Consider the following 15,147-nt stretch of genomic DNA (forward strand, 5'->3'; position numbering starts at 1 on the left):
TTGTTATTTCCATCTTCATACCCCGAGGCTGTCACGGGTCGAAATCGAGATTTAGCTTAGACACTGGTTTGATCTACTTTATTCTCTAACTTATCTATTTAATTTCTTGTTTATCAATTGGTATTGAATTAAATCACATATCCTTAAAACCACAATACAAATTTAATTGTTACTCGAATTTTAGGGTAAACAGTTTGGCGCCCACCGTGGGGCTAAGGATAATAGTGATTGTTTCAGTGCTGATTCTGATAACACACGTTATTTTCACACTTGTTCTTGTCAAGAATTTTTGCTCTCAGGTTAAGGCATGTCAAACTCACAAAACGCACCCGTACAAGGTGATGATGGTCTCGGATTTCACGGGGAAAATGACAATGTAATTGCTCCAGGAGCCGGGGTGCCACCGGCTAATCTCGTGGGAGCACCGGTCGCCGATCCAGTCGATATTAGTTCGTACATTGGTCTAAATGCGGACCTAGGCGCGGACCCCGAAGGGAGTGTACGCAGGGAAGGCCGATCTGGTGGCCAAGGTACACAGGGCAGAGAAGACGGGGGAGTTAGCCTCCAAGTAATATTCGAGATGTTATAGGCTCAGCAGGCCGCTATTGCTCAATTGCAAAATCAACATAGGACTCCAGGTGTGGTCGAGCCAGAAATCACTCACCGTACCGAGCGAGTACCAGAAAGGTCGAATGGTAACGAATCAAGGACTGATCCTGCAATTATGAAAATGCTCGAAGAGCTTAGCAAAAGAGTTGAGACGGGGAGAAGAAAATTGAAGATAATGATAAAAAAGTAGAAACCTACAACTCCCGAGTTGATCAGATACCAGGGTCACCCCCAATCCTAAAGGGATTGGATTCGAAAAAGTTCGTGCAAAAACCTTTTCCTCAGAGTACGGCTCCGAAGCCCATTCCTAAGAAGTTTCGTATGCCGGATATACCTAAATTCAACGGAACCACCTATCCTAATGAACACATCAATTCGTACATATGTGGAATTAAAGGAAATGACTTAGATGATGATGAGATCGAGTCTGTTTTATTGAAAATATTTGGGGAAACTTTGTCAAAGGGAGCAATAATTTGGTATCACAACCTGCCACCGAATTCCACCGACTCATATGCCATGTTAGCAGATTTGTTCGTGAAGGCATACGCTGGGCCAATAAAGGTCGCAACAAGAAAATCGGACGTTTTCAAGATAAGACAAAGGGATAACGAAATGCTGAGGGAGTTCGTATCCCGATTTCAAATGGAACGCATGGAGTTGCCACCGGTCAGATGTTTGGGCAGTTCAAGCTTTCACTCAAGGGTTGAACGAGCGGAGTTTAATAGCATCACGGCAGTTGAAACAAAATTTGGTCAAATATCCAGCTATAACTTGGGCAGATGTGCACAATCGGTATCAATCGAAGATCAAAGTCGAGGACGACCAATTAGGAGCCCCTTCCGGTTCAGTACATCCAAACAGTTTGGTAGTTAAAACCCTGAGAGACATTAACATGGAGCAAAGGTCAAATAGAGAACGATATCAACCATATACCGCGGATCGAAGGAACAATGGTTCAGGACGCAATCACTCCCAGAATAATCGAAGAAGCGATCGGGGGCAGATTCTCGGGGAATCATGAGAAACAACGGTTTTGATAAGCATGCCGATCTCATGGAGGCACCTCGGTTATCGGAGTATAACTTTAGCATCGATGCATAGGGCATTGTATCATCAATCGGAAGGATCGAAGATACTAGGTGGCCCAGACCCATACAGCCAGATCATTCCCAAAGAAACACAAATTTGATGTGCAAGTATCATGGCACGCATGGTCACAAAATCGAGGATTGCAGGCAACTAAGGGAAGAGGTAGCCTGTCTATTCAATGAGGGTCACCTTCGAGAGCTCCTCAGCGATCGGGCTAAGAATCATTTCAGAGAAAGGGACACCGACAGGAAAAATGAACAGGAGGAACCCAGCATGTCATTCATATGATCGTCGGTGGGGTCGATGTTCCACATTGACCCATATTCAAACGCAGTAAGGTGTCAATCACTAGGGAAAAACGAACCCGAGATTATATGCCCGAAGGCTCCTTATCATTCGAAGACAAAGAAGCAGAAGGCATTTCTCAGCCGCACAACGACGCTCTGGTTATTTCTATCTTATTGAATAAAGTTCAAGTTAAGCGTGTTTTAGTGGATCTAGGTAGCTCAGCGAATATCATACGATTGAGGGTCGTAGAGCAACTCGGCCTACAAGATCAAATCGTACCCGCAGCTCGGGTCTTAAACGGCTTCAACATGGCCAGTGAAATAACTAAAGGGGAGATTATTTTGCCGGTGAACGTGGTTGGAACCATCCAAAATACGAAATTCCACGTGATCGAGGGCGACATAAGGTATAATGCCCTACTCGGAAGGCCTTGGATCCATAACATGAGGTCAGTCCCCTCGACTCTCCACCAAATGATGAAATTTCCGACAATGAACGGTGTAAAAACAGTATACGAGGAGCAGCATGCCACAAAGGAAATGTTTGCGGTCGATGAGGTAACACCGATATCAACACTATCAACTTCAGAAAGGTCAAGCAGCAAAGAAAAACAGGAAGCCAAATAGCAATCACAGCCACCAGCCTCAACCGAATCGAGAAAGCATGAGATAGAAGAAGAAGAGAAGGATTTCTTGACCCCTCGAACCTTTATTGTTCCCGAAGACTCCGACACCACCAAATCAACGGTCGACGATCTGGAACAGGTTAAACTAATCGAGTACCTGCCCAAGCGAAAAGTATACCTGGGAACGGGGTTAACCCTCGAACTCAGGAAAAAGCTCATTCAGTTTCTTATTGATAACATGGATTGTTTTGCTTGGTCCCATTTAGACATGACAGGGATCCCACTGGAGAACAACACATCGGCTAAGCCTTGAACCCAGGTTCAAACTGGTGAAACAAAAGAGAAGGCCCTAGTCCGAGGTAAAGCACACATTCATAAAGGACGAGGTAACCAAACTTCTCAAATTAGGGTCCATTCGGGAGGTAAAATATCCCGAATGGCTAGCCAATGTAGTCATAGTCCCTAAAAAAGGGAACAAACTTAGAATGTGTGTAGACGATAAGGATTTAAACAAGGCATGCCCCAAAGATTCTTTTCCACTACCTAACATCGATCGCATGATCGACGCCACGGCTGGCCACGAGATCCTTACCTTTCTCGATGCCTATTCCGGGTATAACCAAATTCAAATGAACCCGGAAGACCAAGAAAAGACTTCATTTATTACCAAGTATGGAACATATTGCTATAACGTAATGCCCTTCGAGCTAAAAAATGCTGGAGCTACTTACCAACGCCTAGTAAATAAAATGTTCGAAGAACAAATACGTAAGTCAATGGAAGTTTATATCGATGACATGCTAGTTAGGTCCTTACGCGCAGAGGACCATTTGGCTGATTTGTAGGAAACATTCGAGATTTTGAGAAAATATAACATGAAACTCAACCCAAGAAATGTGCTTTCGGAGTCAGCTCGGGCAAGTTCCTAGGCTTTATGGTGCCGAATCGGGGGATCGAGATCAACCCCTATAAAATCAAGGCCATCGAAGACATCACCATCGTAGACAGTGTAAACGCCGTGTAGAGGCTAAGTGGACGGATAGCTGCTTTAGGTTGTTTCATCTCGAGGTCGTCGGATTGAAGCCACTGATTTTTCTCTTTGCTCAAAAAGAAGAACGATTTCACCTGGACCCCGGAGTGCCAACAAGCATCAGAGGAATTAAAATGATGCTTATCGAGCCCGCCGCTGCTTCACACTCCAAAGGCAGATGAGAAACTTTACTTGTACTTGGCAGTATTGGAAATCGCGGGTGAGTGGTGTCCTAGTTCAGGAAGAGCAAGGTACGCAATTTCCCGTTTATTATGTAAGTCGAACCATAGGAGAAGCAGAAACTAGGTATCCTCACTTAGAGAAATTGGCACTTGCACTGATAAGTGCTTCTACAAAGTTAAAACCATACTTTCAATGTCATCCTATATGCGTATTAACCACTTACCCACTCCGTAATATTTTGCATAAGCCCGAACTATCGGGCCGGTTGGCCAAATGGGCCGTCGAACTCAGTGGGTATGATATCGAGTATCAACCTCGAACGGCCATCAAGTCCAAAATTTTGGCGGACTTCGTGGCTGATTTCACACCAACCCTCATACCCGAAGTTGAAAAAGAACTTCTGTTAAAATCAGGCACATCGTCGAGGGTGTGGACCCTTTTCACAGACGGTGCTTCGAACGTGAAGAGGTCCGGGTTAGGCATCATTCTGAAGTCGCTCAAGGGTAGCACTATTAGACAGTCTATCAAAACTTCTAGGTTGACTAACAATGAAGCCGAGTATGAGGAAGACGAGATCAGCTCGGGGACTGTCGTTCAACTCTCAAGATCGGTGATCGAGGAAGGCCATGCCGAGATAAACTCTACAAGCTTGACCTAGGATTGGAGGAATAAATATATTGAATACTTATAGAACAGAAAACTCCCATCGGACCTCAAAGAATCGAGGGCCCTACGAACCAAAGCGATTCACGTTGGATGAAGACGGAACATTATACAGAAGGACATTCGATGGACCATTGGCAGTGTGTTTAGGGCCAGGAGACACTGATTATGTTTTACGAGAGGTCCATGAAGGCACTTGTAGGAACCATTCCGGCGCCGAATCGTTGATTCACAAAATCATTAGAGCGGGATACTACTAGGATAGCATGGAAAAAGACACTATGGAGTTTGTTCGAAAATGTGATAAATGTCAAAGGTTTGCACCGATGATCCATCAGCCCGGAGAGCAACTTCATTCAGTCCTATCCCCATGGCCATTCATGAAATGGGGGACGGATATCGTCGGCCCTCTGCCAACGGCCCCAAGTAAAGCTAAGTTCATTTTATTTATGACTGACTATTTCTCTAAATGGGTTGAAGCACAGGCGTTTGAGAAAGTAAGAGAGAGAGAGATTATAGACTTCATCTGGATCATATCGTGTGTCGATTTGGGATACCCGCCGAAATAGTGTGTGACAATGGAAAACAATTTATCGGCAGTAAGGTAATGAGATTCCTCGAGGAGCACAAAATAAAAAGGATATTATCAACAGCGAACCATCCTAGCGGTTACGGACAAGCCGAATCGACGAACAAGACTATCATCCAAAACTTAAAGAAAAGGTTGAACGACGCTAAGGGGAAGTGGAGAGAAATGTTACCCGAAGTCCTTTGGGAATATCGAACAACATCAAAGTCTAGTACGGGGGCAACCCCGTTCTCTTTAGTATATGGCTCCGAGGCCTTGATTCCTATCGAAGTCGGCGAACCTAGCGCCAGATTTCGACATACGACGAAAGAATCAAATCACGAGGCTATGAATACTAGCCTCGAGCTGTTGGATGAAAAACGAGAAGATACGCTCGTTCGGATGGCTGCACAAAAGCGAATAATCGAGAGATATTATAAAAGAAGAACCAACCTTCGCCACTTTGGAATCGGGTACATAGTTCTAAGAAAAGTCACCCTCAACACTCGGGACCCGAACGAAGGAAAACTAAGCCCAAATTGGGAAGGACCATATCGGGTCCTCGGTATCACCGAAAAAGGGTCTTACAAACTTGGCACGATGGAGGGAGAATAATTGCCCAACAATTGGAATGTATCACTCCTCAAACGGTACTATTGTTAAGGTATGAATTTCCCCCTTTTCCATTTGTATTTGATACTAACTTATTACAGGTATTCGGTTGAGGACGTCGAAAAACTTTTCAACACAAGGACCTTAGGTTTTAAAGCACGCGTTGCACTCTTTTACCCTTAGATCGGTTTTATCCCAAATGGTTTTTACCGACGAGGTTTTTAACAAGACAACAATCATGTGCTACCTGAGGAAAATTCAACAGTATCCAAGGCTTCTTTTTCAATCAACCTCGAATATTGGGAGCATCACCCTCGGAGGTTATATTTTCGAGGAAAATACTTCATGTCAAAGGGTCTCAATAGGGAAACTTTATAATGGGACAAACGATCAAATGAACCATGTCCATATAGATTAGTCAAGTCCCGATAGCAAAACATGTACGCATGTATAAATTTATTTCAAGAAGCATTCCTTCTATGTCAAACATTTTGTGTCTCAAAGAAAACTTTCTACTACACGAGCTCTGTACTTATGATTTTGTGAGAAATGGCTCAAGGGCCAAGCGCAAATATACCTCAAACACTCGGGGACTGTCATCAACAATCGACATATTCGAGTTATCTAAACTTGAATTCATAAGACCTCAAAGAGGCACCCATCCCCCCAATCTATAGGCCAATGCCATCATACTTGGGGACTAACACTTCGAACAAGTTTGAAGTGTTATTGGGAAATAAGCCCCAAGTGGCATACACAAAGGCTACGGACAAATTAATGCGGCTCGGAGACGTCCGAATCCCGCAATCACAACGGGCCTTCAAATTCGCTGAAAACCCGGTTAAAAAAGGCTACCCTTGGTAAATAATCAAAAGGGCTTCGATAAAATCAGCCCTCGAAAAACCTTAAGAGGTATCAAACTATCTTAACACAAACGTGCTAAGGCACAAAAAGCAGAGGGGTTTTAATCAACATCGAACCCTCAAAAAACCCAATGGGTGAAAAATACATGCTAAGACATAAAGAAATTTTACTAATTATTTTAAGCCGAAATGGGGGAATAATAGCCATCTTTCAGAGGCCATATCGGCCCGATATAAAAAGCCTAAGAGCCAATACACTTGGAGTTAGAGATCTTGTTCTCACTCCATCCGGCCCACCATACAGCCTTATCCGAACCTGAGGGTTTGACTATACCGAGCCCAAATAAAGAATAACTTGACTATGGCTCGGGGACTCACCACTATCCGACACAAAACCTAAAAGGCCTATGCCTCGAGTTTGTACCTTGTTCGAACTCGATCATGGTGACTTCGAGGAAATCACCCAAAACCAGAGTCTCGAACTCACAATTCAAAGCATAAGGTTGTATTAAAAATCTTACAAGGCAAAAACATGTTCGTAAATATTGAAAAGGTATTCAAGAGAAATTTTCTTTTATATATTGATGAAGAAGGATATGTACAAGAGACCAACGGGGGTCTTACAAAAAAAGGAAAGAAAAATAAAATCCTAACTATGCCAGGGGCTGGTTTCTCCCTCGAGGGAAGCTTCTCCTTCGGGCCCCTCGTCGTTATCGGACCTACCCTGGCTACTTTCATCATCATTGTCGAATGAGGAGGAGACAAAGCCTGGCATCAACTTCAAGCGCCTTAGCCTGAGCTATCTCTTTGGAGAGGTCGAAACCTAGAGCGTGGATTTCCTCGAGGGTTTCCCTCCGGGATAGGCACTTCGCCAAGTCATTGCTTCGTCGCTCTCGAGCGCAAGCCTCCCGTAGTTGCGTTTGAGCAGCCTCGGCATCGGCCAAGTACACGGTCTATGGATTTGTCAGCCGCAATCTTCGTCTCCCCGACCTCTGCCTTGGCCTCAACAAGCTTGGCTTCGAGCTCCCCGACCCTTTTGGCCTGGGATGAACCTTTCTCTTTAGCACTCCGAAGTTAGATCTCGGCCGATGCTAGTTTGGCCAAAGCATCCTCTTTCCCCGCAGCAAGGCAGTCCATGTTCTCCTTCCACCGATCACAGTCGACTTTTACTTGGTCGACCTCCCCTCGAAGCTCGATCCTTTCCAACTTCTGCTGCAACTAAAATATTGAAGTATTAGCCACCACGTGTGGGTAGAGACCGTACTCTTTCAGAAGGTTAGTTACCTGCTCGTCTAGCTCGGCCTCTTCCTTTCGAGCCTGGGCCAAGTTCGCTTGGAGGTCCCTGATTTCCCCCTCTTTCTTCACATAGAGGCATTTGAGAGCATCTCTCACCTCAATAAGCTTCTTAAGTTCGGCCTCACACCGGCATAGCTCGGCTTGGGACTTATTGAACGCTTCCCGATGAAGCACCACAACCTATGGAGAAAGGAAAAAAATCAGCAAGGAGGGGGTAAAAACAAGCATAATAACGGGGAATGAAGTTTACCTGGTTCAGGAGACGATGGGCCTCGTCAAAAACCATCGGCGCATCCAGGTCGGAAATGTCGTCGACACCCCCGCGAGGCAGCCATGAAATATGTCTTCCCCATCGTGGGTCATTCCCACATCGGGGGTTTCCAAGGATCAAGCCTCCCGAAACTGCCCTTCAGAGAATTTCGGGCCGTACGACGAATCATCAATATTAATTGCCCCAAGCAAGTCACTTGGGGCACTTTCTCCCTTCCGAAGAGCCCTAGAATCGGACCCTTTGGGCACACACGCCGTTTATTTATCACGACAGGAGGTATCTTTTACCCCCAATAACTCGAGGGCTTTGCTCAGAGTACCTTCCGAGATCTCTTCGGCCCGAGGGTGAATCTCCTCGACCATCACCGGCCCAGCCGTCGTTGAATCTTTGATGCTCCCCCTCCTTCGAGGCACCAACTCGCAACCAGCGTCCTCCCCCTCCTCATCTTCGTCTCGTAGCTTTGGGCTACGCCAACAGAAAAAGCAACAGAGTCGCCCCTCGGCTTATGAGCCTTACTCTTCTTAGGCTCCGGGGTATCAGAAGGCGAGGCCCTTCTCCTCTTCTTGTCCTTGGCCGGTTTGGGAACCACCTCTTCCCTAGGCAGGACCGGCCTCAATTCAGCAATATCCCTGAGGCCTGCGTAAAAGGGAGTCAAGTATGTGAGAAAGGAAATGTTTCAGAAAGGGACGTCGTAAGCATACAGGACAAACTTACTATGGTTTTTAGCGTCCCATCTGCCCTCGCCAAGTCCCGCCACCAGCGCTCGCCATAAGAAGAAGTTGCAGCCAGCTTTCGAACCCAATCTTCAAGGTCGGGGATCGTGTGAGGCATCCTGGCAACCGCTGCATAACAGACAAGAGTGTTACACAAAGCAAAAATAAAGTACGAAGATTAATGGCTAGTACTTACGATCGGGGTTCCACTTCTCGGGGAACGGTAGTCCTCGGGAATGAGGTCGCAGGTCCTTACTCGCACGAACTGGCTCATCCAACCTCGGTCCTTGTCCTCATCGATACTTGCAAAAAAGAACTTCGATGATCGGCATTGAAGCTTGATTAATCCTCGATAAAGCTTTGGTCGATATAGCCGTATAAGGTGGCTGAGAGTGATTCCAACCCATTGGCCTTACCAGAGAGGAAACAGAGCATAATCACTATGCACCAAAATGAGGGATGCACTTGGCCGAGGGTAACCTGGTACGTTTTGCAGAAATCGACGATAACCGGGTCAAGAGGACCCAATGTGAAGGGGTAAGTATAAACACTTAGAAACCCCTCACGTGAGAAGTGATGCTTTTTTCGGGGGCGGGATCTGTACCGCGACCTCGGGCCCCCAGTTGCAGTCTTCCTTCACGACGTCGAGTTGTTTCGCTGTTATCGAGCAAATATACCTCGATACGTGTTCACACCGGCCAGGGAGGATTTTCGACTTTGAAGTCATTTTTTAGGACACAAGGGCCGGGAACAATCTCGTGAAGGAGCGATTCCACCGGCGTTTTGTCACTGCCCGGCCGGGAAGAAGAAGAAGAAGAAGAGGCTTTCTCCTTTTGAGGGATGGTTTTGGAGGTTTTCGCCATTGATTCAGATGAGATGAAGCGGAAAGAAGTGGAGTTTGATATTTTTGGTCCTGAAAGATTGAATCAACGGGCGGTGGAAGAGAAGAGATAGAGAGAGGAAAAGACTTAGAGAAATTGATGAAGACGAAAGTAAAGTTTTGATTCCAATGGGAAACCTATATTTAGAGGTTCACAGCGACGGTTTGGTAGCGATAGTGGCCGACCGTCACTGGCAAACATTTAATGTTTTGGGGAAACGAACTGACGGGACGTTTCGGTCACCTCGAGCGCTTACGTCACGGGGATGACATCATTATCGGCGCCTCCAGAAAATTGAGGCTCAAGTCGTTTCTTATCATTTTATTCTAAGAAACGAGGGGACTATCTGTATACGGTAGAAATCGGGGCTATCCGATTTCGCCCCTCGATGGAAAAAGTGATACCACGTCGGAAGGCCAGGACGTCGAGCTCGGGGTCGAAGTTCCTTTCCAAGGTCGAGGTCGATAACACTTACCGAGGTCAGAAGAAGGCACGCTTCGAGATGATGCCGGTATAAGCCAGTAACGGAAAGAGCGAGATACTCGCAAGGGGCCGGAGATCACTGCATTAATTTCGGAATGGATTGGCCTTCAGCGGTTAAACAGTTGTCAGACATGATTTCCTACTATAATTGAAAGTGTACCTTTTTTAGGAATCCCCTATTATATAAAAGGGGATCCCATCCATTTGTAACATATTGATCATCACTCACTGATAAGAAAATAAACGCACAGTACTCTCTTGCTATTCCATTTACTGCTCATCAGAGTTGTTTTATTATTTGTTATTTCCATCTTCATACCTCGAGGCTGTCACAGGTCGAGGTCGAGATTTAACTTACACACTGGTTTGATCTACTTTATTCTCTAACTTATCTATTTAATTCCTTGTTTATCAATTGATATTGAATTAAATCACATATCCTTAAAACCGCAATACAAATTTAATTGTTACTCGAATTTTAGAGTAAACAATTCCCTTCAATTAGTAAAAACGCCAGAAGCGAACATGCATTTTCCGTGGGATCAATATACTACTATTAAAATAGTGAAACATTTTCTCCTCCTTTAATTTAAATTATTATTTTACTTTTGTGACAAATTTATATAATCAGAATATAGTTATCATGTGTCAGCATCACAAAAGTTAAAAAATTATATTCATACAATTTTATTTTACATATTTAAGACCATAGTATATCAGATATCTTCTTTTCTTTCTTTAAATTCTGCACTCACTCAATATCAGTATAAAAAGCGAAGCAGTTGAGCAGAAAACCAGACCGATAATGTCGAGCATTTGTAGAACCAAACCGATAGAGGGCCTTAGACTCCTGAACCGGGTTATAACCATATCGCCACCGTATATCCACCGGCCAAATCGTTCCATCGCCACTGTAGCTTTCGAAGAAGTCCGATCTTCGCCGGAAAAACCTTACAATTTCACAGCTTTTATACTTCACGGCCTCTTAGGTTCCGGTCGTAATTGGCGATCCTTCTCTCGATCCCTCGCTTCCTCCCTTTCTTCAGGTACTTAGTCACTTAATCAACTACGTCTCGAGCTCAAGATAATTAATAATTGTGTTAATTAGGTCCTGTTAGGTTAAAACTTTACCTGCAGAATACATCTCATTGTCAAACTAGTTAAATTAGTTGGTGATCCGTTATACTCGCATTCTGTAAAGACATTCATATTCAGGTTATTTTTAAAATTTTATCACTAAGACATACATGTCTCTAATCAGAATTTACAGCTAACACTGGACCTAACTACTAGTGACATACAAATCCCTAACCAGACATAATTAGTTTAACTCATAATATACCCAACTGAAAGAGATTAGCCTCTTGATTGATCGATTGATTGGATCGAAATATGAAGGGACTGATTGAAGTCTGACTGACAAAACAGACTCGCATTTCTCATTGAACAAATACAAAAAGATTCTTTTTTTCTTTTCTTATGTTATAGGTCAGGCAGGTAAACATCTATAAAAGTGGGATTTGTAATAATAAAAATAATGCAAGTTACCTGCCACAACAGGTAAAAGTCAAACAGGTAAAGATGACTTGATGGCGTAAAAATTCATTGCACTTTCGGTGCATATTAGTTAAACTCATTATAGAGTTCTCTGTAAGTTAGGTCCTGTAAGTTCAAAATTATTAACATATGCTTCTATCTGTTTGTTGTTTTAGATGGTGTAAATTGGAGGATGGTTCTTGTGGATTTGAGGAATCATGGGAAGTCAGCTGAAATTGAAGGTTTCATGCCACCTCATGATATGGAAAATGCTGCTAAAGATGTGGCTAATTTGGTGAATTCACAGGGTTGGGATTGGCCTGATGTTGTCATAGGGCATTCCATGGGTGGCAAGGTCGCCTTGCAGTATGCTGACAGCTGCTCTCGTGGTGTTTATGGCCAATCAGCTCGATTGCCCAAGCAGGTGCTTGCTCTTTCTTGCAATTGATTGAAAATTTTATATCTAGGACCTTCTTTTGAAGTTCATTTATGAATAGCAGATCAGATTAGCTGTTACAAAATCATGTTACAGATTTATTTGGTGAATGATAGTTTAATTTTAACCATTTTTTATGTCCTACCATCTCAGTTAGCTTCTTTTGCTATGTGATAAAGTTGTGAAGTTTTTCCTATGCCAGTGGGAGGTAGTAGGTACGGGGTGGAATAGTAGAGGTTCGCGCGAACTAGGTCGGACACCATTGTTATCATAAAAGATATAGTTGTTGAGTTTTTCATAGTATATCCAAGATATTACATTGCCTATTTAAGCAATGTCCTCCTTCATTTAGTGCAATATGTTTTCAGGAAGTTTAATTTACATTTTTGTTTATCCCTGATTAAACCAAGTAAGAAAAGAACCTTGTTTTGGAGATATTTGAAAGAAGAAAAAACTAAAAGTAAAAGATATATACACAATGTTAAGTATTTGTATTTCCATCACTGTCAATACTCTCTCTCTGTTCCCCTTTTTGAATTCCCTTCTTCTCTGTATGTTTGTAGTTCCATCTTTTACTTCTCTGATCTAGGATGCTTTATAGATAACTATTCTAAGTTTTAACCACAAAGGTGCTACAACCGGGTGGTAGCCTGTATTTTGAGAAGATAAAGTGCGTTAAAGTCAGAAAATGTGAATGTACATAAATTTGTATAAATATATATATTTTTTTAATGGAGGGGCAAACAGAAAGCCGTGGGAGTTTCCTTATGTAGGTTCTTGTTGTAGAAATACCTTATGATTCATCCCCACTATGGTTATGTTTTTGCCTTCAGACCTCTTATTGTCCTTCCCTTTATAAAAAGGATAAGCACTTAACTTTCGTTGTGAGCTAGATCTACACTCTGAAATGATGCTTGAAAATAAGTCTCTTACTTGGAAGTCCTTGTCATTTTGGAGCATCTACAAACTCTTGAAATCAACATAAACCTGGAAACCGCTGCATGCGCTGTCCTAGCGTAGCTTGGCAGCTAAATCACACATCCAAATTTGGTTATGCAGCTACATGCCACAAACTCTTCCAGTAAACGTGGAAATGACATACAAAAGTGAGTCATGTGGGTACTTTGATAATATACAGTTTCCAGAAATATCTGAGTAATCGACTGCTTTTACCTACATCTGATTGTTCCACTTGCATCGTGTCTTGCTGAATTCATATGCTAATTTATAGTTCACCAACCTGATGCAGAACAGCTCTGGGTATTGGATTCTGTCCCTGGAAAGGTGGACCATGAAGATAGCAGTAGAGAAGTAGAGAAAGTTATGCAAACACTGCAGAGCCTACCTTCATCAATCCCTTCTCGAAAGTGGAATCTCTATGCCCTCTGATCACTTTTTTCTTAAAACATGATATATGCATCATTTTGGTTGTGTGTCTATAGTAGTTGTGCTCAAGATCTATGTGTCATTATGGTGTCCAGATTGATACAGAATTATCCTCAACCAACTTGTTTTCAATAATTTTTGGATGATTTAGAAAACAGTCTAGCAAATTATTAACGGTTGGTCTATAACATTCAATTGGACGTAGAAAACAGCAACACTTGGAATGGGTGAAAAATCACACATTATGTGGTTTGCAGTAGTCTGACACTTCAAAACATTTGTGCTTTTTATACTATTTTGTAATAGCAACTCTATGAGCTTGGCAGATGTCATGGTTAAGGCTAAATTATCTTCTGGGAAGTAGAAAACCCAAGTGCTATATAGCATACTATACTTGCACCTCTTTTCTTCGAGTCTAATCTTGCCTAACTGAATATTCTCTTATTATTTTGTCGGTTGATTACACGTTTTTGTATGTCGTTATCTCTGACATGAATTTCGCATTTCAGATGGCTGGTGGATCACATGTTGAAACTTGGGTTTTCAAAGGCATTATCAGAATGGCTGGGCAGCAATCTTCAGAAATCAGGGGATCAGATGACATGGACCTTTAATATTGAAGCTGCTATTGAGATGTTTAATTCTTACAGGTAAACCCCGATCCATTCTTCAGTACTCTCCTCAGTTTATCTAGTCAATAAGAATCTTTTATTTGGAGGTTGTTTACTGAACGTGGAACTTATTAGGGAGAAAGATTATTGCCCTCTGCTGGAGCACCCACCTAAAGGGACAGAGATAGCGATTGTGCGTGCTGAGAAAAGTGATAGGTGGGATCCGGCGACTGTCCAAAAACTTGAAAGCCTTGCCTCCAATGGAGGTGGTGAATCTGAAGGCAAGATGTCGTATCATATCCTTCCCAATTCCGGTCATTGGGTTCATGTCGAGAATCCAAGGGGGCTTCTTGAAATCATAACTCCCAAATTAGCTTCTCTTGTTTAGCCAGTTTAGTTTCTCTTCTGGTATGCATGGGTCATAGTTTAAACATTCTTGGAACATCTGCTTTCTTTCTTTCTTTCTTTCATTTTCCATTTTAGGGATTTGCTTTGTACCAACTGATAATGACATAGGAATTTACATTTTGGCATACCTCAGCACTTGCATGCATGTCCCTCAGTCTTGTTTCTTGTTTCTTGTTACAATAAATGGAACTGATGGTTTCCTGGTTGTAAGAATTTCGTATTTCCGGGCCACATGCTTTCACCTAATCTTAATTATCCTAGCCAAAGTATAGCGTTTGGCCATAGATTCCAAATTTATTTTGAAAAATCTAAGCTAGCGTTTGGCCATAGATCCCAAATTTATTTTGAAAAATCTGATTTGGGTGAAGTTTGGTGTGAAGATGAAAATGTGTTTGGACATACGTTTTCAAAACATATTTTTCAGCTTTATTTTAGAAAAACATATATATAATTCCCAAGTTTTGGGATTTTGGCCCAAAATCAGCTCAATAGATGGCCAAACATGAGCTTTGAAAATAAATCCCAAATTTATTTTGGCAAAACTCATGGCCAAACGGGGCCTAATTTGGGTAAAGTTTGGTTTGAGGATGTTA

The 15,147-nt window shown here is 42.8% G+C and overlaps 1 protein-coding gene across 1 annotated transcript; it reads left to right on the top strand.

The window, feature by feature from the left end:
* Nucleotides 10,912–14,785, top strand: LOC109233242 (protein ABHD11). Its single transcript, XM_019399047.1, has 5 exons — nt 10,912–11,223; nt 11,890–12,137; nt 13,404–13,516; nt 14,045–14,185; nt 14,282–14,785. The coding sequence occupies exons 1-5, from the start codon at nt 10,983–10,985 to the stop codon at nt 14,532–14,534; spliced, it is 996 nt and encodes a 331-aa protein (XP_019254592.1). The 5' UTR covers nt 10,912–10,982; the 3' UTR covers nt 14,535–14,785.

The sequence above is a fragment of the Nicotiana attenuata genome, chromosome 10, assembly GCF_001879085.1.
Source record: "Nicotiana attenuata strain UT chromosome 10, NIATTr2, whole genome shotgun sequence".
In the NCBI taxonomy this organism is placed as follows: Eukaryota; Viridiplantae; Streptophyta; class Magnoliopsida; order Solanales; family Solanaceae; genus Nicotiana; species Nicotiana attenuata.